The sequence below is a fragment of the Emys orbicularis genome, chromosome 1, assembly GCF_028017835.1.
Source record: "Emys orbicularis isolate rEmyOrb1 chromosome 1, rEmyOrb1.hap1, whole genome shotgun sequence".
Lineage (NCBI taxonomy): Eukaryota > Metazoa > Chordata > Testudines > Emydidae > Emys > Emys orbicularis.
The window spans coordinates 56,156,939-56,181,703 of NC_088683.1; the positions used below are offsets into that span (position 1 = coordinate 56,156,939).

The window sequence follows — 24,765 nt, forward strand, 5'->3', positions numbered from 1 at the left end:
GTGCAACAGTTGCTTGCAATTGGCTACTAAACAGGGAGGGTGGATTATCATCAGGATAGTTTTAGCTTGTTTTATTCTGAGGTAGGTGAAGAATTTGGGGGTAAAGGCCTCTCCTTGGCAAGAGGGCTGGGTCAACAGCCAAAAGGAAGAGCTCAGGCCCTGCTAGAGAGAGAAGGAATTTAGCGGAAGCCTAGTTCTGGTAGGGAACTTCAAGCCCATGAGAAATCAACAGAACCGGAACTCCTCAGAATGTGGTTTATAAATTATTAGTCTTTCCACTTAAAATAAATAAATAAATAAATCTTCTACACCTTCCTTACTAAGATGCCTCTTACCTGGATGAGTTTTAGCAGTCTACACCATTAATGAGCGTTCAGCGATATACAACCTGAATATATTTTGCTGGCATGCCCTTCTTATGCCAACATTTAGTGTGTAAAATTTTTCTCCAAGAGAAAAGGAGGTTTTCCCCCAAACAGTACTAATCTTGATGCTGTGGGAAAAAATAATTTACAAGAGCGCACTCAAGTTGTAAATATTTGTTTACTTACATACCCATGTATGAATGACAGGTGCTATTTTTGCTTAAATTTATCCATAGGATTAATATCCATATGGAGTATGTTATGGAAAAAGTGCAGACATTTACATTAAAGTACACAACAGAATTAAAATCTACTTGCACAAAAAACAAAAGCACATTTCTTTCTACCATAAGAATATTGCACATTCTGATAAGGTTTCACAAATTACTGGCTTTTTATAAAGACAGAATATGAGGTATTAGTCAATTTATAAATAAAGTAGACAAAGGATGAAAGAGAAAGCACTTAATATAACACAAAAATCCTTTCTAGACTTCTAGGTGAGTGAAATTTAACAAAAGACAATATTGACAGTCGTGGGAAGCTTAGCACGATGAGTGAGGATGTAGCTGAGGAATATTAAATGAGAGCTGAAGGGCAAAGTCTCTTCCTTATAATAAAATTAGTCTAGAGCTTTTTAAACAGATGAAACCTATTTAGGACACTGCAACTTACAGAAGCCTGCACTCAATTTGTTTGCTCAATCAACGTAAAAGGTAAGTTTTCACATAAATTAAGTGAAATGTATTTCTAAAAATTAGTTTAAGTTACAACTAGCAATTCTCAATTGTGCGTGGCGGCCATCTTACTGAAAAGATGCAGTTTGATACAGTGACTACAGGGAAGTCCAGCCAGTCCTATATTAATACTCAAAGAAAATCTTCAAGAACTGATGTAGAGATCTAGTAGGGTGACATTTGAATACTGAGGGTTTTCCTTCCAGTTTATATTGGCTTATGGACTTCATTGATGGCTGTATAGCAAATTACAACTTTAGTATGATGCCACCACTACAGCAGACTCAATTGCCAAATGTAACTAAACAAATACCACAAAAAGTTTAACTTTCAATTTTGCTGTTTATTCACTTTGAGAAGAGTTTACCTCTCAAGTTGTGAAGCTGGGCCAATACTTCTTTTAAATGAAGAAATCTGCGATGTGGAGTTTGCAGTTCTATTTACTACAAAAAATGTACTTGTTTGACCTACAAGTCACATCAGGCACAAGGATCTAATTTTACTTAGTTTAAGTTCACTATAGCATCATGAGGAGAATTTAAAAAGTAAAAATTTCACTACCCCATTTTCCAGGGGGAAATAACTAAACAGTTGTACTGCAATAATACAGGTTCTCATATTTCGTTTTTAGATAGATAATGTACATAACTTTACACACAAAAGTAGTCCCACTGGAGTCAGACAACTCACATATGTACAGTTATGCTCATGCTAAAGTCTTTACAGGCTTGTGGCCAATGAAAGGACATTTTGAAATACAAACAAACTTCTAAACTCCAGGCAATGGTTCCTTACACTGTTCATTACACGGTTTTAAAGATGTTCTACATTCACATTTCTAGAACTGATCATGCAAGTTAAAATGCAGATGAGCTAGATTTCCACTGCTGTATTGTGTGTGAATTATACATAGTTCCCACAACGTCATCTACAGCAACTGAATACTGCAAGTCTAGTCTATAAAGGATAATTAAAAAAGAGGAAGTTTTAAGTGTAACACTTCACAATAAGTTAGTTTAACTCATGTGGCTATACATGCATCAGTAAGTCAAACATCCTACCAGGGGTATAGACAAAAGTCACATTAAGGTAAGAGTATATAAAAAAAACCTCTTCATATGTTAAAAGATTGAAATATATTTCAATTTAGTAAACATTTATGTTGTTTTATGATATGGGATTTATTTCCCCAAACACACACCCTTTCTAGACAGATAACGAGGCACTCATCTCCCACTTTGCTGCATGTTGTTTCAGTTGCAAGAATTAGTTTAACTGAATTTCTTTACTGCAATTACATTAAATACTTTAATAGTTTATCAGACAATTCAGAGAAGAGTTTCTGTTCCATATTAGCAACTAAACAAGAAAATCATCAAGGTGAGGAAACGGGAAGATAAATATGGAAGAAAAAGGAAGTGTTATTGTCCAGAACAGTCTGTGTATGTAGTAACCATGTTTCCTCGGCGCTGAGTGACAGTCCTACAGTGCTTGCTAGATCCATGGAATCTGCTATCAGTTCGTACTGTGTGCTGGTGTGCATTGTCAAAGCCACTGAAAGAAAACATTTTTTCCATATCTTCAAACACATCATCAAACAGTCCACCTCCAAAGGAGAAATCTTGGAAAGAACGTCTTTGCCTGCTGTGAGCCTCCCGATGACCCCGGAAGTGATTTTCAAAATGCTTCTTTGACCGTGAGTTTTGGTTTTGACCAAAAAAGTCAAAATCTTTGAACAAGTCATCAAAGTTGAAATTAAATGACTGTTGGAATGGACTTCCATTATTTCCTTGTCCTCCACCATGGCCAAATTGGTCATATTCTTTGCGTTTATTCTCATCCGATAACGTTTCATATGCTGTAGAAGTATTGAAATTAGAAATTAGGTCAGAATTTCACGTACAGTCAGATTTAAATCTTCCTGTCAAAATCACATTCGCTTTTTTCTCAAGCAGCAAGCACATCAGTGATAAAAAGCACAGGTGAAAGTGATAACTTCATTACAGGTATAATGAAAGTAAGCCACAACTTCGCTGAACATTCATGTCATCCTAAATTAACCACATAAGTGTTCTCATGCAGTAAGTCAAGACAAAACGTATCCTGTAATTTTAACCACCAGGCACTAAAGAACAGCAGTTAAATATTTTCTTTCAAATGGCAATAAAATAAGGGGGAATGTAAAAAGACTTGGCAAGCCAAGCTCTTTCCCCTTCTTTTAAATTGTTCAACACCTTCCTATCACAGGAACTCTGTCATCCTGTGATGGGTTTCAAATACACTTTCCATTTGATAATTATCAAAGCAGTGGGAACAAGCTATGTTGCAGAGGTACTGCAGCACACGTCTCTAAACCGAACTGCTTAATGCAGAACAGTAGGGAAACAAGGTTGGTTTACAAACAAACTAGTGGTGCTTCGCATGAACAAGTTGATGATACACGCAATACCCAAATCTAGGTTTATTTAGAATAGGAAATGAAGTTTCGACCTGATCTTTGGCCCAGGACCATAGCTTGTAAAAATGTATGGGTCTGTCAGTATTTCTACTTCACAAGAGAACACTGGACTTGAACATATGTGCCTTGCGCAGTTAGGACATTTTCAACCATATTTCTGTTCCTCTATTTGTTAATTTTTTTAAAGGGCTTTCAATACTCTACACAAAGAAAGTTCTAACTCTGCTGTTAGAAAGAAGTGTGACTTGGGCCATTACAATGCATTGTTTTGTCATGACAACGTTCACTAATATACACAAACAAAGAGAAAGAATCAGTAACAGCACCTACAGAACATGAAAAGAGGAACTACTGATATCAGTTTCCCAGACACCACTGAGAAAAGTGGAGTTGCAATTACATTTTATGGTATTATATATTCATACTGAAAAGGATACATTTATGACACATACTTAAAACCCCCTTTCCAGTTATTATTTTGCTCCTTGCCACTCATTTCAATTTTAATAGAATTAGCCACTAGTAAATGTGTGATGAAAGATCCATTTGAAGGCTAAATGTTAAAGTATTTGTTTCTATCTGAAGTTGTTATAGACAGCAGTCACTGAAATCATGTTAAAATTCAACTGAGGGGGGGGAAAAAATCAAAATAGTAATCAGACATTTTAAGACTAGACACTTCTAGCTACCAACCGCAGAAATGAACATTTCTAGTTCTGGTAGACAAAGATACTGTCATAGGTGCCTTTGACCAGGAACACTTTTGTGGCTCTCTTTTAGAACTGACTATGACACATAACCTGCTATATCTAAACTGGTATAATTTTTAACCCAATAGAAAAGTTAACAGAGTATAGACAGACATTTTCAAGCCCACAGACTCACACAATTCATAGCCCTCATTAATACTACTACATAATTTCTATTACCTTCTGCAATTTCTCTGAATTTTGCTTCTGCACCAGGACTCTTGTTTTTGTCTGGGTGGTACTTCATGGCCAGTTTGTGAAATGCCTTCTTGATCTGGCGGTCAGATGCATTTTTTGGAACTCCTAAAATGTCATAGTAGCTTTCTCTAGCCAATATTAATTCAGTTATCATTAAAATGAAGAGAGCAAATGTGAAGACAGACTGTGTGGTAGCCATTTCTGAAGCGCCTAGAAAAGACAGAAAAATACTTGAATATGAATGGTCACAATTTTTTGCTCTGAAGTTAGGCAGTAACTTAAGACAATTCAATTGCATCTATGCTAATTGAAACAGGTAAATCTATAATGTTTAAAAGTAGGAACCATGCAACAATTAGAGGTGGAACCATGTTTAATTTCACTTTTGCTGGAGAATCTCCCTTCTGCAGAATTTTCAGTACACAGTATGATGGGTTTGGGGATTTGAATTATCTCCACACCTCGCTGTAACCTGCAACAGAAATGCCCATAGTTTCTTCTTTTGTTCACATTTACACTTGCCTCATCTACCTCCCATAGTCCTGGTCCCAACATTTGGGCTTCACTAACTAGCCATTTTCATTACAAGGCCCAGTATTTGGTTTCTGTATTTTGTCCATCAGTTACATGTACTATTTTTAGGAATACTTGTCTGTCACCAGGTAGCGAGCAGCAGCATTCGGAAGAAAGTGAAAAGAGCTATGCCGTGCTAGAGCTACCCAAAGAGGTTGAGAAGGAACTGGCAAGAACCACTGCCTCTATTGAGCAGAAGCCTAAGCAAGTTGTTCTCTTCATATACACTGGGCTGCTACAGGGCCTTGTGCTGACCTCCAAGAAAGAGAAGAGAGTCTGAATTCCAACCCCCACTATCCTAATTTCAAAGGGCAAGTTGAATGGCCTAAGAGGTTACTGTGGTGGAGAAAGATCACTAGCCACAGAGTCCCATTACAAAGTGCAGGTTTCTCCTTTCTAGGTGAACAAAAACATGGGATGGACTTGGTATTAATTAAATTTTAACTGCAGTTTTGATAACGAAAAAGTCAACAATAGTCTTGATACAGAGGACTTATAATCAGTATCATTGGGAGTTAGATGTGTAAGCCTCCCATATACCAATAGTGAACTGAGCGCTTGAAATTCACTCTGGGTTGAAGCATTCCATAAGACCCAAGACAGCTTTAGAACATAAGATCAAAGTGCACTGGGGAACTTTCAGCATGTGGTATTTGTGAAGATTAAAATAGTTGATTTATCAGATAGTCGAGAATTGTACAATCTATCAGAGATACTGATAAAAAGTTTGGAGTTAAAAAACAAGCTAGTGCCAGGTTAAGGAAATGTTGACCAGTAAATCTGTACACAACACACATCATCAGTCATTTAAAAAGAAAAGCTTCATGTTAAACAGACAGTACCAATTACAAAACAGGCACATGCTATATTCAGTTAGTCAGCATACTAGGAATCCTTTCGAGAAGAAGCCTAACTATATAGTACTTGGAAGCTTCTCCATATTCCAAGGGACATTCAAGATATGTAGCGGGGACGTAGACTGCCCAAAGATAGAGTTGGACTTCATCCAGCCAGCAGAATGCCAGCGGACTGCACTAAGCATACTCGGAAAATAATGTCTCAGTGCAGGATTAGGTGAGGGAGTGGACACACCAGTTGCCCTGGGAATCACTGACTGTAACTCAGACAGGGAAAATGTTGAATCTGAGCATGGGTCCAATACATTTCTTGGCTTGATGACAGCTCCATTCTACTTCCCCTGAATAAGTCAGAATTCTGTCTGGCTTTGATGGCTGTCATCATTTTTGGATCATATGGGCCCTAAAACATTTGCTATACACAAATTCTGTTTTGTGGATTTCCTTGATTACAAAAGATTTTAAGAAGTGCATATATCCATAAAAAGAAATTCATGGCTAAAGATCAAACCCAATATTTAGCTGTAATAAGACAAGACTTTACACATAGCTTTATTTGTAGGCCCATTAGTACTTAAATAAATAGAGGGCTTCCTTTTGGTTTTGAACTTAAAATCAGGCCTAAACAGCCTATTAAAATAGTTTATCTATTTTTAGTTTATCTTTTCAGTGACTACTAATACTGAAAATATATTCAATACTATTTGTATGCTCTGACATCCTACCACCCAATCCTTTGGAGACTAGATATATATATCTAATGCCCTCCTAAACATTTGCTTGGCTGGTAGCATGCCAAGTGTCTGTGTTCTAAGGGCTAGTCTCAAAACGGGACTGTATTTTGATCAGTGTATTTAGATACCAAATGTACAATTCATTCTGGCATCTCTCTTGCTCAATACTAATTATATTAGTACAAGTACAGGAAGCTTTCTAGTCCCTCTTCTTTTTTACATCTATTCTCTTCCCTTGTTCATTAATCTCAAACTTTACCACTTTGACACTGAATACCATTAATCTGTACATGTTTTTCCACACTTTTAGTGTTTCCTGCCTGTTCACCCTTCACAGGTATGGACCTGTGGCTTTTCATCTCAATCCCATAAAGTCAGAAATGCTTTTCTTGAGCACGACAAGCACCCACCTCAGTTAACCCCAATTTGTCACTACAGTCCATAACCTTGACTTCATCTTGAACCCCAAACTCCATATCCTGTCTATACATATCTTCCTATTACCACTGCCACTACATTGCTCAGATAAACCCTTTTATTCCACTTATGCTGAAACATTTGCCCAATCATCTTTTAACACCTTGATCACTAAAATGCCTTCTTCCACAGACTTCCAAAAATCAGCTTTCCCTAAGCCAGCAAGTGTCCAACACTGCTGCACTTCTCACATAAGTAGCCAGAAACAGAAGTGCATCTGGCCCATCTCTAAACACCTCCATGGGCTTCCTCTTCATTCTAGTATCCTTTTCAAAACTGCCCTCCTTATTTACAAGATTGCCCCAGTCTCTCAGAGATAGACTCTATGCACCCCTGCTCATTCTAGCATCTGACTCCTCTATCCACTCCCACAACTGAAGGGCAGTTAAGCCAGAAATCACTCCTGCAGCTCCCAAAAACTGCTACAAACTACCTGTCTCTCTCTCTACGCCTGCCTTCAAATCTTTATGCTCTACCTAAGCTTCTCAACTTCTATTACTTGTATACTGGCATTATTACCAAATACACTCATTTCAATTATTTTAAACTACTCTTTCCTGCAAAACAGTTTTATACTGCATACAGTCTATTGTCTTGTATAGAATTTATATTTTTCATATACAAATTAAAATGCTTTACAATACTGAAGTTGTACCATATTTTAAAAGAAACCCCAGTTCAGAATAAACTGGCTGTTCTTCAGAATGTTTTAGACAAAGTTCCTGAAAACACTATTTCTAACAATACAAACCTTATGCAACCATCAGCTTGTTTCAACATCCCCATGCTATTCAGACTTTATTTACTTTGTTTATTTACACAAAAGCAATGTTGAAAATAGCTAATGTTTAAAAGTATTTTAATTGACAAAAGGCTATCACAAAAGACTAGCAAGTCCTGTATATTAGGTTAGCTCTAACTATTAATATCTGACAGTATATTTTCTTTACTACAATATGAATTTACTAACATGGCATTATGTAAAATAGATGCATCTTTTTCTTGGCAGCACCAAAATATTTATTTAAATCCAATTTATTAAGCTATCATCTGTTAGTATCAGTACCTCTACTATAACAACCATTTAAAAATAAACAAAGAACATGTCACCATTTATTCTGCTTACCTTTCTTTTCTTTCAGTTTGGAAACTGAAAGAAGACAGATAAGTTTCACTTTCCCTCCCTCATGTACTAGTTATGAAAACGTTGCCATATCTGGCTGAAAACTTTACATGGGAGTGTTCAGAGCTTTCAACTGTTTTAGGTATGTCTTTTTTTTTTTTTTTAAGTGTGTTACCTTTAACATTTTTTTCTTAATTAAAAAATCCTTATTAGGTTTTAGCTATCAGACACAATCCCTTAAAAACAGTTTTGTGATTCTGAATGAGAATCAGTGGGAGAACCTAACCTCAGTATTTTAGTTCGGCCCATTTGTCAATGAACCACTAGAGAATTTAAGGTCACAAAATAAGAAGTATTTAAACCTTTGTTGGATAATTAGCTGAATGGTAAGGATTTCAGCAGTATCATTATTCTGGTTATAAATTTTAAATGCAACATTTTATTTTCTTTAGAATTAATATTACAGGCCAACAAGGGAATATTCAGTGCCAATTTTCAATCCATAATTAAATGTTTGGCCAATGAACAAGCTACTTGTCCCTTAGTGGCAAATACATAATTCTGAAAGCCTGTTTCTATCATCTTACTGTGAGCATGTTTATGCATTTCAAGATAACTGAATATGACAGTAGTAGGAGCTTTGTAACAAATAGATTCATAGACACATAAGGCTAGAAGAAACCCTGAGAAGTCATCAACTCCAACTCCCTGCACTGAGGCAGGACCAAGGAAACGTAGACCATCCCTGACTGGTTTTTAATCAAGCCTGTTCTTAAAAACCTTCAATGACGGGAATTCCACAACCTCCTTTGGAAACCTAGTCCAGATCTTATCTTCCTTTATAGTGAGAAAGATTTTCCCAATATCTAGCCTAAATCTCCTTTGCTGCAGATTGAGCCTGTTACTTCTTGCCCTACCTTCGGGGGACATGGAGAACAAATAGTTACCATCTCTTATGTTTGTAAAGCACTATTTACACATACAGAAGTCCATGAATAACAGTACCAATTACATACAATTTTTAATGCACTGACCAAGTGGAACAGCTTGACCTTTTGAGACAGCTCTTACAAACACCACCTAACTATTAATACAAGGCTAGAGAAGTTTTAAGAACAAAGCTCAATTACAAGGGCATAAAAGGTCTTTTATATAACTCTATCAAGACACTAAGACCTATGTTGTAGAATGTGAAAATGTAAGCAGTGCTGGAGAATGAGATCTTTCCTTCTCTTTACCTGCCACTCTTTTGAAAACTGAAACAAAAAGGGAAGGAATCTAGCAGGTTTAACCCAACACAAAGCCATCCTATTTTATGACTTAAATTAAATGTAACTGCAATTTAGTGGACATAGAGCTAGTACAAAGTCCTTACAAGTGGAAAAGGCTCTCACTCAACTGCGGTTACCACAGCAAGTTTAAATATAGTAGTCTTGTATCATCATTTGCCTCTCCTATGCCTCAGTTCACTTTGCTATGGAGTAAGCTAGAATCCTCAGCCATGCTACTAGGAGGAACTTATAAAGATCACTGCAGTTTGTATGTGGTCAATTAACTGCTGACCCCCGAACCAATAACTTTCAGGAAAATAAAATTATGGGGTTTACTATTATTCTGGAGAATTCATCATGGAGACAAGTGACTGAAGTCTGGGAGGGGAGGATATTGCCTATTCCCCCAGCGCACCTTTCTCGCAGCCAAATTAAACCTCATTATACTGACTGGACACGAGCGTGTAAAAAAAAAAAAAGTTGTAAGTGTCCAAATGCCAAGGCAGCAGTGCAGCACCGCACAAATACAGACGCCCCCACACAGAGGAGAGCTCAGCACTTCACACACCCTCCTTTCGGGGGAGAGAATAAAAAACAAGACCCGAGAACCTGAGATACATCAGAGTGACCTGAAACAAAAACATCCCACGCCAAAGAGCAGAGAAATCCCGACCCCCCCACCCCTAGCCCCCCTCCCCAATAGACCCCCCCACCCCCATCACTGCACCCCTACACCAGCCCCCGGGCCTCCCTCCCGCAACGCAAAAGCCGGGGCCTTATCGCCGCCTCACTACTACACTCACCTGCTGCTCCGCGCGCTCTTCTCCCCCTGATCTGGGCGGACGAACACGGCGGCCGTAACTCTAGAGCGAATCCTACACGAAACGCTACGCTATTGGCTACCCTATCTCACGTGACACCCCCGCTTTAGTGCACGTGGAAGGCTGTTGTTAACCCTGAAGAGTCACGTCACTTCCGCTTGATGGACCGGGTCAGAGGCCTGGGGAAGCGGAAGTGGGGCTGTGGTCGGGGCGAGCGCCCAGTGGCTGCCGGTGTCCCGGCGATCCCCGCGCCCCGCTGCCTGTGTGTATGGTTCCTTCCCCGGGCTGGGTTCTCCAGCGCCCACTATGCCCCGATACTGCGCCGCGTCCTGCTGCAAGAACCGGGGAGGCCAGAGCGCCAGGGACCAGCGCAAGCTGAGCTTCTACCCGTGAGAGCCGGCCGGCCGGGGCGGTGGGCTGGGGCGGCCGGGCGGGCCCCGCGGCGGGAGGGGACGCATCGCCGGAGCCCAGGGCTCTCCCATCCTGAGGCAGCAGCGCCAGGGCGTGATCGCACCCCGTCGGGTTAGGCCCGTCGCTCTGGGAGCGGGGCCTCTCCCTTGCCTGCCTAGCCGGGCGCCCTCCCTCGGGCTCAGGCCGCACCACGCTTTCGCTGGGGGTCTCTAGCGGGGGCGCAGGACGTGCTGTCCATGGGCTCTAGGCCCGGTGCTTCAACCTCCCTATACTCCTGCTGGGGGGAGGGACCTGCCGGGCCGGGGGAGCTGCAGTACGCCCTTCCCCGATCCAGTTCCCAGCTCCCCTTCCTCAACCCCGCTCTGCTCATTGCCCAGGCCAGCTTGGGGCTTGCTGCGCCTTTGGACAGAGGTTCTGCCTGGTCAGTGTTTAGCTAGGAACGGAAATAAACATTAAACGAAAACTAAAGCGTTATTAAAAGCGGCTGGGAAGTAGAAGGGGGTTCGGGGAGTGGGTCTGTGTCAGAGTAAGCCCAAGGAGGCTGGGGATCTGGTTGCCCATTGGGATTAAGGCATGATGTGGGCTCTGCAAAAAAGGCTTTAGGCTAGACAGGTCTTCATCAGGTGCCAGGAATATCTGATGAATTTTGCCACTCATCCCAACCCCACATCTGACATCTACAGTACTTTTCACTTCCCCAGGACACCCTGTTATCATTTATACCTTAACATGGAATCTTAAGGTTGTGCTTTGAGTGTGACGGTGATTTGATGTGTATTATAGTTGGCTACATGTCAAAACTAAAGAGATATTTAAGGAGCTGAGAATGCTAACCTTTTTGGTGTCTTGTAGTGTCTTTTTGGTCAAAGATGTGAACTGAGAGGTTGGGCTGAATGATAATGTTACTGTACATGGAAATGCTTCACTTTTTTTTTTTAAGTGATTGCACTGATAACATACTGATTTTGCCTAAAAATGTTGGTCTATAAACTTCCAGATATGGCATGCAGGAAACTGACTCACTAGACAAGATTCATGGCTTTGCTTACATTGTTTCTGTTTAGCCCTCCACTACATTCTATTTCCCCTGGGGTTTGTATGTCACTTTGCATAACAGTATTTTAAAAATAAATTTTAAACAAATCTTGCCAATGTTTATGCTTCCTTTTCCTTTTCACTTAATTTGAATGATAAAAATTACCCCCGTCAGTTTCCTTTTGTTAGCTTTAGTCTTTCACTTTCTAGATCTCATGTTTCAGGAGAGTGAGACAGAAACACTTTTCTTATTATATTTTATACAAATTTTTTTTAACCTAAACTAATGAGTGGCTTTTCAAATAAAAAAAACAAAACTCAGGAATGTGCTCAAATAGATTAAGAGAAATATAATGAAAACAAAATTAAAGTAATAGGTGGAATCCAGTAATTTGAGAATTGCTTGCTTATTTGTTAAAACAAAATAAGGACCACATCCTCCTACTTTTCTACTGAAGCAAGTATTCCCAGGGACTTCAGTGGAAACTGTTTTTTGAGCAAGGGTTCCTGGATCAGCCCGTATTAGATGGTTTTGGGGTCAGGATGTCACCGTTGACATCAGTGAGAGTTTTGCCATTGAGTTCAGTGGAGCCAAGATTTCCCCGCACATGATTATCTAGATGTAAGTTTCATGGTTACCAGATTTAACACTTATATGCCATGATAATAAGTGCTATATAAAAACCTAGGATAGATTCTTGTGTAAGGGAAGACTTAGGAGTGGGATGAAGAGATTTTATTTGAAAAAAGTATCAAACTAATTTTGTGCGAATCTTTTAAACCAGGTTTCCACTTCACGATAAAGAAAGACTTGAGAAATGGTTGCGGAATATGAAACGTGACACATGGACGCCCAGTAAGCACCAGCTCCTGTGCAGTGACCATTTTACCCCTGACTCCCTTGATGTGCGATGGGGAATTCGATATTTGAAACATACTGCAATACCAACTATTTTCTCTTTGCCTGATAATCAGGTAATGTGTCACTTTATTATTTAATATAGAGCTGCGTTGGCTGGATATTAGTATAGTATAATTTTCAAAACCATACATACAAAGTAATACTCAGAAAACTTTTCTTTTGAATATCCAATAGTTTCATACTTTTGATTGAGAGACCCAATCTTGGAAGTATTGCTGTTAGGTAATTTCTGTCCAAATACTAATGTTTCTTTTACAGCTACTATTTTGTTTCAAATAGCTAATTTTGTTAGGGCCTTCTTATTAACAGTAAATGTATTCATATGGTATAAAAACATTAGCTTTTTAAAATGTTTTTAGTTTCAGCATGTGTATGTCTTCCCTTTCTTGACTCTCCTCTCTCTAATGTAAAAATCACGGATCAGGAGTCCAGGCTCAAATTATAAAAATATTGCTATTTTTCATTGCCATGTATTTCATTGGCATATCCCTGCAAAGTAGTTACTGCTTTATACAACATAATATACCATAATGGGTTATCATCAGCTTCTTCATAAGTTTTTCAGAACTTAAGTATACTTCATATACTCTTTCAGAAATATAATACTCAAATCTTGTTTAGTTAAAATTTTCCAATACGAGTTGCTTTCTCAGGTATTCCTTTTACACACAAGTATATAAAAAATGGTTACATCCTGTAAATGGTAATGGGCACAGAATTGTTTTACACTTTGTATGAATAACAACTGGGATCTGCTTTTAAACTAGCCAGAGTAAAAATTGTAAGGACTATTGACCTTCTATTATCTCATCCCCATGTTGTGTCATGAAGACATTTCCCATACAACTGGTTAGGTAAAGACCCAGTGCCTCACATCTATTGTACTATTGTTTAGTATAAATGTTTTGAAGGCGACTACAGGGGTTTACTGCTTTTCTCTGAAGCATCCAGTAGAGAAAAGTGTTGGAGGCGGGGTACAGAGATGGGTATTTAGTCTCCATCGTGGCTTAATTTATAAAACTGAAATATGTGTCTAGCTAGCTACTTTAACATTGAAAAAGAAAACATTTAACACAGACTTTTGACATTTAAAATATAATAAATGAATTCCAGAAATAAGTGTAGGTTTCCTTGAATTGCAGGTGAACTTAATGTAAACAGGTTTTCACTCTCTAGGACGAAAACTATGATGAGTTTCTTAAAACTATGGAGAGAAAATCCAGCAGTTCATGACACTAGTAGTAATTTTTTGGGATGATCTAAAAATCTTTATGGAATTAAATTATTATTCTCTGTATTACCATAGCTGCTAGAAGCCTTAGTCATGGTCCAGAACCCCATTGTGCTGGGCATAGTACAACACAAAACAAAAAGATGGTTCTTGCCTCAAATAATTACTGCTTAAACATTAGTTTGTTTCTAAATGTAGAGGTAGTGATTTGCATTCAGCAGAAGCATAACCTTCCTTTTTTTATATCTGTGTTCATAGTCTAATCATGATATCTTTATAGAGGAGATGTTACATAGATACCTGATCTATAAAGCTATACAAATACTTTGAGGTGATGCTGCCAAAATTTTAACTACAGTATCCCTTCACATTTTCTTCCCAGTCAGCAGTAAATGAAACATTCCCTGGATAAAACTGTGTTTTGGGAATCCCCAAAACAAGGAGGGGGAAAGCATCAATTTTATATTCCTCTCTTGTCACTGGCAAAGAAAAAAAAAAGTTAATATTTCCACCTCTGTCCAAGGCACTATACCTCTTAATATTGCATGCTTCCCCCTCCCCAGCATCTCATGGAGGCTCATTTCACTGACTGTATTGGCAGCTGTTCCGGGTAACGGCAGGATCTATTCATCTTCTCCCTTTCTAGACACTTGCATCACCCCACTTACTGTAGAATCAGAAGGTCAGATCCATAAAGGTGCTTAGGCACTTATGTCCTGACTCCCAGATTTTGTGTTTTTTATAGGAGAATCTGTCTGGGGTATAGTGTGCATCTCTCATGAACTCCTAGAGATGCAAGATGATTCTTTAGAACAAATCCCAAACTTAACTGTCCTTTTACGTGAAAAATGTATGTGAATGGGAAAATAATTAAGATCCTATGTTGCAGAAATGGAGCCCAGGTGGTTGCTCATTTCAACACTAGTGATAATTTTACATTGGCATGTGTTTGTTTCTAAAGCTATAATGGCAAAGACAAGGGTTAGGACGTTTTTTAATGAAAGCCGAGATTCTCCTTCATAGGGCCCAATGCCTAGCTCTACTAACAGGTTTTGAGTAAGCATCCTCTCACTCAGTGTGGCACTAGAACTCTTGAGATGTGTGTTTAGCCTAAGGAAACATGTATATATGAAGGATATCTCTGCTCCTGTATGGATGCCCACTGCTCAGTCAGTCAAATAGTGATGGGCCTTCCTTCCATACTTTGGAGATTGTGTGTGTTTTGGGTTTTTATCCCTTAAACCATATCCCTTGCTCACATATTTGAGGTACTGCAGCTACATATTGAGGCTCAGTCTTTTGTCTCTATACAAAACAAACAGGGGTTCCTCAAAGCTCTACTTGTGAGTGCTCTACCCAGATGGGATTTGATTTTTTTTTTCCCTCCCTCTCTCGTCAACCTAGCAGTGGTTCTGGTAGGACTTTAGGTTAGAATTTCAGGAGAATCTGGGTGTTTTCTCAGTTCTCTAAACAGACGAAGCAGGACCCAGCAATTCAATCAAAGAAGCCCTGTTTCAGCTTCAGGTAGATCAGAGGAAGGGAGATACCCTGTGTTCTTAAATCTCTAGGACTGACTGAGCATTAGGTACCCACTTTGGAGATGATAGTACTACAGGTAAGGAAACTGCTTTTACTATTTACATAACTTTTTCAATCCTTTAAATTTTGAAGTGTGTTACAAAACTCAATTGCAATGCAATGGAACCCATGTCCTTCTGCTGAACTCCTACTTCCTTCTTATCTATGAAGGACATGGAAAACACTGAACAGCTTGATTAGTCAACAGTTTGGGTGGTCTGAACTAGGCATATCTTTATGAATGTACACTTTAGAATGACTTGTCTTTTTTCACCACACACCATTTTTACGTCCTGTCCTCACATTCTTATTAATACTTGCTTGTCTTATTTTTATATTTAGTTAGCTAAGTTAAAGTTGCTTACAGGTTTTTTGTTTTGTTTTTATTCTTAGTCTACTGGCCTAACATGACTACAACTTCTACAGCTTGCCCTCTTCAAAATCAAACCTATTGAAAAAATATACCACACAACGTTAGTATATTTTTATATTAATGACCAACATATCAAAAAGCTTATTTAGATTCTAATCCTAAACATGGGGGAGATGTGATTTGTGTAGACGGGGAGAAGAGAGAGTAGCCAGGGAAGGGCAAGCCTTAATGGTGATGATAAAAACAGAAGCAGTATCAATGTAAGGTCTTTCCACTTGTTAACTTACCATGAGTCATAAAAGAAATGTCTCCATCCTTATGAAGTGTTCAAACTTTCAACACCATGCTTGCTTGTATATTTAAAAATCAACCTGTGTGGACGTGCATGCATACCACATATACCTGAATGCACACGTACACCCATGTAACCCACTGCAGTTACTTATGCACTGAAGATCTAAGTTTCTTTTCTACCATTGTACTAAATTTCTGTGAAAGTAAAGTTGCTTGGCGGTTGTCTGAAAGAACCATCAGTCCACTGAATTACATTAGGTGGAAAAAACAGGATTTTCTGCTTTGCTGCTTCAGTAATGCAAAAGCAGCATAATCGATCATTAATTTGTATTGAATAACATGTTTGGGCATAGAATAGGAGAAACTAACCAGCTTGTCAGAGAAAGTCAACTTGGTGCTTCTATTGTATGCGTCATCAATTTACATGAAGAATTATAAAACAGTTTCAGGTTTATAAAAGTATTTTACACAGAGTTTTAGACTAATACTTGAGAATGTCTCTGGTGGTATACAAAGTTTAAGGAAAACATTCTATTGGAGATAAATATATGAATTGTTGGCAAATTATTGGTTTAATCTTTGAGCAATACTTTAAAAAATTGATTATCAAAAAAATAGTTACTCAAGAGCACATTACAGAATGAGGAAACTTTTGTGCATTATATGTAGTTATAGTTAAAAGGTGTCATTTCTCCTCCAGGAAAAAGACCCTTCTCAGCACAAGCCACAAGAGATAAAAACAGAGGATGGGGAGGAAATCAGTGTGTGTGTAGAGTCAGATAATGTATCTGCATCGTTTGAGCCTTGTTCACCAAAGAAAAGTGTCACAATTGCAGAAAGGCTAGATGAAAAAACTGAAGCAATTTGCTTATCAACCCTGAGCAAACCTTCACAAAAGAAAGTGCCGTTTCAGAACACACAAAACTTGCAAGCAGGCACCATAATTCTTAGTTCATCTGAGCAGCATATTCAACAAACACCTGTTTTAATGGCAGAAGCTGTCCAGAACATAGAAGCAAGTAATGTTCATACGTCGGTAGAGAATCTTTTAAGTTGTACAGCCACTGTTTTGCAAGTTACAGACCCTGAATACCTGGATTCATCTTTGAAATTTAAAAATGCGGGTGGACCAATTATTGACCATCTAGCTGAGAATCCTGACTCACATATTGCAGTCTGCTCTGTGGAAGTACAGCCGAGTGAAAACACGGTTTTTTTCAGTACAATCACACGAACTATCGAACAGTTTAATGGAAATGAGGAATCTGTCATTGCTATCATTGTACCTGCTGAGTGTTCTAAAGAGCCTTCGATGGTAAGTAGTTCTTTCATGCCTATTAAACAGGAGTTCATAGACATGGAAGAAATAGAAATTCAAAAATCTGCATATATAAACAATTATGGTGAAACTGAAGTATTACAAACTGAGCATTCATATTGCAGACAAGACCTAGACAGGGATCATCTCTGCCAAAAAATTGCAAAGCTGCATTCTAAGATAACACTCCTTGAAAAACAGGAAAGAAAAACTTTAGGTAGGCTCAAATCCCTGGAAGCTCTTATTGGACAACTAAAACAGGAAAACCTGCTTTCTGAAGAAAAGCTCAAGATTGTAGAAAATTGTTTCACAACATTTGAAGTGACTATGATACAATAAAATCTTTAAAATGAGTGTTCTAACATGACTTGTTTTCAATCTCTTTGATTATCCTTCTATATAAATGATGCATCTTTGTCCATGATGCCATATTAATGATAACACAAAAATGCTATATAACAGGTGTTCTTGAAAAAGTTCTGTCATCCATTCTACCAAAGTCCAGTGATAGACTATTGCCCACAAACATGAATCGTAAATGAGCAGAATAAAAGGAACATCTAAAATAAAATATAAAGTCGTGGAATAAAAATGGGAGGAACTTTCTCAGATTCAAGCTTCTCCAGAATATATGAGCCTTACAGTTCAGCACAACAGTACAAACTGAGCGGAGATCACAGCTGTGTGGGGCACATAATAAATAGTGATAGTCAATTTTCCCAGTTCACACTCAAATGAGTAAGAACAGTTTAGAGTTACTGCTTCTTAAACTGGGAGGTATGATATATATTGTGTACTGAGGTCATGGTTGCTGTTTATATCCTCATTTAGTATTCATTCGAATAGCTTTTTGTACACGTTGACCTTAATTAAAGTTGCGTTTATACAATTAAAAAAAAGTTTGCCCTCTTCTTCAATAAGAACATTATTTCTAGTTGAACATTAGGGACAACACAGTACAGCTCCTAATTTTTAGGATACTAAAATACACACAACAATTTGAATAATGGCTTCTGTGCTAGTAAAAGACAAAGTTTTCGATGTTGTTCGGTAAAACAGAAGTTGTCGACTCAAAATACTTTCAACCCTCTATTCAAATAGCAGTATCAGGCCAGATTCTACCACAGTTACCATGCTGATTAGTACCATAGCTGTACCTTGAAGAAAACAAGACTATATTTGCAGAGTGGATAGTAGTGAGTAAGCCACGTTCTGCCACCCTTAATGTGCTGTTACACCTTAGGCTTGGTCTGCACTACAGAATTAGGTTTCCATAAGGCAACTTACGTCTACCTAACTCTGTAAGTGTCTACAATACAATGTTGCTCCCACTGATATAAGTCATGCCCTACACCAACCTAATAACTCCACCCCCATAGGAGGGTAGCTGGAGGCCACCATGCAGGGAGGGGACGGGGTTCCAGCTGTCAGTGCCCCACACAGTTAAATTGGTGAAAGTGTTCCTGGTGAAGACTCTCACCACTGACAAAGGGGATGCAGTGATTCACGTCCACACTACAGTAATTACTGCAGTTGCTATACTTCAACCTAACTTAGGTCGACTTAATTTTGTAGTGTAGACAAGGCCTTACTTTTCAAGGAATAGTGCTACATAAGATTGGGAATTGGGGGAGATGGAATCCCAATTTACACTAACTGCTATAATTCTGATACATTGCATTTAACTGCTTTGGGTGATTAGAAAAATACTAATTATAGTTGATTACCCATGGAAATATTGAGTAACCTGGTTCACTTAATGAATAAAATTGTGAGCTACATCATTGAATAATAATGTATCAGTAACAGGTGCTGAAATAAATAGTGCCCTGTCCAACATATATTGCCCTGATGTACATTATGGGGAGAAATATTAGGAATTGAAAAGAATGGTTTGGGAGTGGGGTTTTTTTGGGGGGAGGGGGCGGGAGAGGGGAGTTCTACAGTAGTTTTATTAGCCCAGTATATATACTGTGTGTACCACTCCTGTTTACTCCTTCTCTCACTGACAGTGGTACTCTAAGGCCATGTCTACACTTACCAGGGGTCGATTTCAGTAGACCCGGTAAATCGACCGCAGAGCACTCTACAGTTGACTCCGGTACTCCACCGGAGAAGATTCAGGTAAGTCGATGGGAGAGCATCTCCTGTCGGCAAAGTGCGGAATAGACACCGCAGTAGGTCAACCTAAGCTACGTCGACTCCAGCTACGTTATTCGTGTAGCTGGAGTAGCGTAACTTAGGTCGACTTACTGCGGTAGTGTAGACAAGGCCTTAGTAAATGTCAAATTAAACCTCTTAAGTACTTGTACGCTATTACTGTACCTCCACCCTTCTTTGTGTCTCTTTATTTAGCTAAGCTCTGGAGCTATTGGCAATCATACATGTCTGCCCATTGCTGCTTAAATGTATGCTGCTGGGGATGTTGTATGACTAATGAAGCTGTTGATGTTGCCCTGGGCATGCAGGAATGAAGTTGGGTGGAGGAAGTGATTTTTCAAAATAATCTTCATTGGAGTGATGATGGCTATAAACACAACTGTAAGAGGAAAATATTCAGAACACCTGGGGGAGTTCCCCTGGGATAGGCTCAGGTTCTGCGTGCATGCTTCACAGCCTTTTCAGACCACTGTACAAAGCAAGAATTGTATATTTGGGTTTATGCAGCTGAATGGGAGGTGAGCAGCAACAGTGCCGCCAGGGACCCAGTGCCACCCAGGGATCCTTATCAGAGGAGGAGTCTTTCAAAAGTACCAGGACTAATGCCATATACCAGTGGTTGGGATCATATTCCTATACCAGTAAAAGCACCTTTTGCTAACCGATTATGGATAAGTAAAATCCAAGTTTCACGCAGTAAATAAACAACCCGATTTTCACAATAAGCCAAAACTCAAGCTAATCCCATTTCAAAACAAGCCAATCCCTAGGAACCCCTACACTCTGTGACTAGATCCCCTGGCGTGCAGTCTGGGACTGTGGTGGGCCCACTGTGCACCCCTGACTCTCTTTTCCCCCCTTATCCCTGCTTGTTGGGAGCTGATCAAAAAAAGAAGCAAGAAGCTACAAGCCAAAAACTAGCAAACAAGCAACTCACAAGCCAATGAAGCCAAAAACAAGCCCAATTTCTGTGGGTTTTTGCCGCGGGTTTGGCATGTCTGAGTTAAATGTCTGCCTGGCAGGAACAATGGTGGTGACAGACATTTAACTCAGACATGGCATTTAAATGTCAGACAGGTGTTAAATGTCCTAATGGGGTTGTGACACCTGATTACTCATGTACTGGGTGTATGTTTAATTTTTTTCCAAAGCCTGCCAAACTGGTTATTCTTTATTTGGGAGAAAAGAGGTTGGGGGTGGAGCAGAGTAGAAGGGAGATGTTTGGGGGGTGATCACAGGACCCTAATAGGCATAGTTGAGTAGACTGCTGAGATTTAGGTCACTAGCCCTCATTTGTCAGATAATGAGGAAATAATCCCATATACAGCTGGAACTCCACTAGGATCACTTCAAGTAGGAGCAGATTAAGCAAAAAGATGGAATCTTCTATTACTAAAGAGAGATGATACAAGCACTAATTAGATCTTAGATTAGCTTACATGATGCTTTAAAATAAGGTGGGCCAACTATTGTAAAGTCAATCCATTATTATATAAGAAAGATTTACTATTTTAACCTGGTAAATCACACTTAGCTCTACAAAAAATGATTTCATTAAAAATTGCTTTTCAACCTTGAGAGCTCAGTGCTCATGCCAACATGAAGTATACACCTAGTTTTCATCACACACTGCTGAAAATATATTCCTATCTATGGGCTTTTGTTTTATCTTAGTATTCGAGAATACTTTGTGTGATTGTCCACACTGAATCCACTCTTGGTGCACATATACCGCAGACAGGTAAGATCAAATTCGTTTGGTCAGCAGTGTCCTCTGGGGCCATGCTGGCATCTAGATGGCATTCCTCCTTCCCTCTTTCCCCCCAAGGTCATAAAGGACAGAGCAGGCCCAAAGGTCATTCAGTTGGCTTCTTACTGCCAATGGCAATGAGATGGACTCCTTGTAGTGTCCGGCTGCTTCTCTGTCCAATGTGTTAGTTGTACTGTAGTTAATTAGTAATTAGTCTTTTGCCTTTTGTGGGGGGGGGGAATTAGTTGTCAGTAGTTGGAAGCAAAATCCCCTAGATTCATAACCTGCTCCCATGTGAAGCTTTGCTGCTGCCTAACAAGAGGCACTCCAGATGTGTCTCTGGCTTCGGAGAGGAACATGTTCCTGAGTGGTGTTCCATATGTTGCGCCTTCTCTAAGTGGCACTAAAAAGTTCAGCAAGACCCTACTTAAATTTTTCCTCATGGAGCCTCTGTGAGCCTCCAGATGCCCAAAGGAAGGATGTAGCTGGACCTTAGTCCTCCAGTCATTCCATCTCCATGATTGCCCCAGTGAGCTGAGATCCCACCCCAGTTCCCATAATACGTTGACGAAGAGGCCATAGTTGTCCGCCTCAATTCCAGTGTCAATGACCTCAGAGAGAGGTCGGAAGGGGTGCCACTCAGGGATAAGCCAATGCCTGGATCACCCTACCTGGTACCTATCAAAATACAAAAATCAGCAGGTGTTTGACTTGTCTCTGGCTCAACAGTCAAAGGGTAGCCAGCAGCCTGACAAAGGTCCCTCAGTATCAACTGTTAAATACGCCTGAGGGCAGTCCACCAGACACTGTTCTCCAGCACTGGCTGCCTTAGTACCCATCATCCTGATATCTTGCCCAGCAGTACCCTGGTGTGTTGATACCATCCCTATGTCATGGATCCACAGGATCTGTGCTATGCCCTGGCCTTTAAACAGTCCTTTGGAAGTATCACTGGAGTACCAAACCCTCGAGGGCCCAACCTTCCACAAGGGTAGGCCCCTCTCCCCTACCATAAGGTCTGCCTTGCTAATTGCCAGCCCTCATTCACTCCCAACATCCACCATCCATACTCCTGCTCTCATGCATCAGGAGCATCCCTGGCAAAAGTCCTATGAGCAGGTCAAATTTGTCCACTACAAATTCCATTGTCCTAGCTGAACAACTCTAATCCTCCAATTTAACTGAATCTCATGCCTGTAATCCCAGCTGTCTTTTGGTCACCTTTGCCTTACTTCTCAAGCCTTCCCCAACTTCTCTCTGTGCAGGAACTTGCAGATTTCTTTCAAGAGAAAATTGACAAACTACAGTGTGACCTTTATCTATCACACACACACACACACACCCATGGTTTGCCTTCCCTTCCCCACTGGCAATTCGCTCCTCCCTGATCTCAGATGCAGAAGTTTCTCATCTGCTCTTCTCCTGTAACCCTTCTGCTTGCCCCAGTGAATTTATCACATCTCCTGATCTCCTTCAAACCCACTCTTATCCCCTCCCTTACTCTTCTCCTTAACCTCTCTCTCTCCTTGCTTTCCCCTCACAATACAAGCATGCTTAGTCTTTCCCATTTTAAAAAAAAATCCCTTTGACCCCATTTTGCCTCTCCAGCTGCTGACCCATCTCCCTTTTCCCCTTCATCTTTAAGATCGTTACTGTCTGGAGTTCCTCACCTCCAATTCCATCCGAGATCTTCTCCAGTCCCACTTCTGCCCCTTGCATTCCACTCAAACTGCTCTCGCCAAAGTCTCCAATGATCTTTCCCTAGCTAAAGCTCAGAACCAATACTCTAACTTCATCCTCCCTGATCTGTCAGTCACCTTTGACATGGCTGACAATGCCGTTCTTCCCTGAGTCCGTGGTCCATCTACATCTTATCTCTGGGTAATCGCATCCACAAATACAAATTCAGCTACCCTCTCCATGCTGATGGCTCACAGACCTACCTACCGATCTATTCCAGACCTGTTCCCTTCTGTCCAAACTAAAATCTTGGCCTGTTCCTCTGAGAGCTCATTATGGATGTCTAGCCCCTCAAGCTGAACATAACTAAAACAATGCCACCTAGTGGCTGAACAGTTTGGTACAGTAGCATTCTATTGCAGAGCCTATTCTTCCCCTTTCTCGGTCACTGTGGGCAACACCACCATTCTGCCTGTCACCTGGGCAGCATCTTTGACTCAGACCTCTCTCTAGGTCCCCATCTTGACAATTATTTCTTTATAACATCTCTAAGATACAGCCATTCCTTTTCATCCAGGCAGCTAAAATTCTTGTCCAAACTCTAAACATCTCACGTCTCAATTACAGTAACATTGTGCTGTCTGGCCTTGACAAACAGTCTTACCCTGCTCGTATACATTCACAATGCTGCTGTAATGATCATGTTCCTAGCTCATTGCTTTGAGCATGTCACCCCCTCTTTGAATCTTGCCCCTGGTTTTCCCTGCTCTATTGCATCAAACATAGGGTGTTGGTATTGACTTTCAAGGCCCACCTTACCTATCATCTTTCTGATGCTCACCTCCATTCAGCCAACGATGCCAGCCTCCACTGCCCACTTGTTAAATTTTCAAACAAGCACCTTTGTGCTTTCTTAGATGCTGCCCCCTCACAGTCTCCATAAACATCCCCAAGTTACCTCATTGTACACTTTCAAATCCTTTCTCAAAACTCTCCTTTGCCATGATGCCTACAAAAAAATTGACAATGGTTAGGCTGCCAGTGGGCAGACGTCACTGGCGAACATACTGACTAATACTGTTTTATTGTTTACATGTACTCCCCAATCTGTCTATATCCATCTGTTGTGACTTGTCTTATACTTCGAGTGTAAGCTCCTTGGGGCAGGGACATCTCCGGGGTGGGGGGAGGGGGAGTTGTGTACACACAAACCTTAGTACAATGAGGTCCTGGTCCATAACTTTGGCTCCTAGGCATTACAGTAATAGAAATAATAATAAAAAGTATTAGTATAAGGGTCCATCTAACGGCAATATCTCCACATCACCCTGCTATCCAGGACCAGATTCCTGAATAGCTTAATTCATGTTTTTTCTCTGAGTTCAGGTTCTCAGTATAGTATTAACAGGGTTGATGGATCATGAAGCCCTTAGCAACCAGTTGTCTGTATCACTGTGATGTACCCAGGGTACAATCTGGACCATGAATAGCTGTTTCGCCTCAGTTCTCCAACCTGGGGTGCCTCTTACACTGCTTTTCTGTGAGTTACCACTCACACACAGCCTCCAGCATGTAGGTTACTCCAAGTTATAATGTATGAGTACTATAGCCAGCCACTCATGAATTACACTGCAGAGCAAAACCAGTAAA

At 40.0% G+C, this 24,765-nt stretch overlaps 2 protein-coding genes across 3 annotated transcripts; one reads left to right on the top strand and one right to left on the bottom strand.

The window, feature by feature from the left end:
- Positions 1 to 546: 546 nt before the first annotated feature.
- DNAJB9 (DnaJ heat shock protein family (Hsp40) member B9) lies at positions 547 to 10,372 on the bottom strand. The gene is made up of 3 exons (XM_065415840.1): positions 10,346 to 10,372; positions 4,490 to 4,717; positions 547 to 2,960 (listed from the first exon to the last, which is right to left on the bottom strand). The coding sequence occupies exons 2-3, from the start codon at positions 4,704 to 4,706 to the stop codon at positions 2,524 to 2,526; spliced, it is 654 nt and encodes a 217-aa protein (XP_065271912.1). The 5' UTR covers positions 4,707 to 4,717; positions 10,346 to 10,372; the 3' UTR covers positions 547 to 2,523.
- Positions 10,373 to 10,550: 178 nt separating this feature from the next.
- THAP5 (THAP domain containing 5) lies at positions 10,551 to 17,887 on the top strand. Of its 2 annotated transcripts, none has more exons than XM_065417976.1 (3): positions 10,551 to 10,752; positions 12,595 to 12,784; positions 16,908 to 17,887. In XM_065417976.1, exons 1-3 carry the CDS (start codon positions 10,670 to 10,672, stop codon positions 17,862 to 17,864), a joined length of 1,230 nt encoding a protein of 409 aa, XP_065274048.1. In that variant the 5' UTR covers positions 10,551 to 10,669; the 3' UTR covers positions 17,865 to 17,887. The 2 variants fall into 2 exon arrangements, with proteins under 2 accessions (XP_065274048.1, XP_065274046.1); XM_065417974.1 differs by lacking the exon at positions 10,551 to 10,752 and adding an exon at positions 11,106 to 11,195.
- The last annotated feature ends 6,878 nt before the right edge of the window (positions 17,888 to 24,765 follow it).

Coding starts and splice junctions, on each gene's coding strand:
- DNAJB9 (XM_065415840.1), bottom strand. CDS start 4,706: ATGGCTACCACACAGTCTGTCTTCACATTTGCTCTCTTCATTTTAATG. Junction 2,961..4,489: donor ATTCAGAGAAATTGCAGAAG/GTAATAGAAATT, acceptor ATACTTCTACAG/CATATGAAACGTTATCGGAT.
- THAP5 (XM_065417976.1), top strand. CDS start 10,670: ATGCCCCGATACTGCGCCGCGTCCTGCTGCAAGAACCGGGGAGGCCAG. Junction 10,753..12,594: donor CGCAAGCTGAGCTTCTACCC/GTGAGAGCCGGC, acceptor CTTTTAAACCAG/GTTTCCACTTCACGATAAAG. Junction 12,785..16,907: donor TCTCTTTGCCTGATAATCAG/GTAATGTGTCAC, acceptor TTTCTCCTCCAG/GAAAAAGACCCTTCTCAGCA.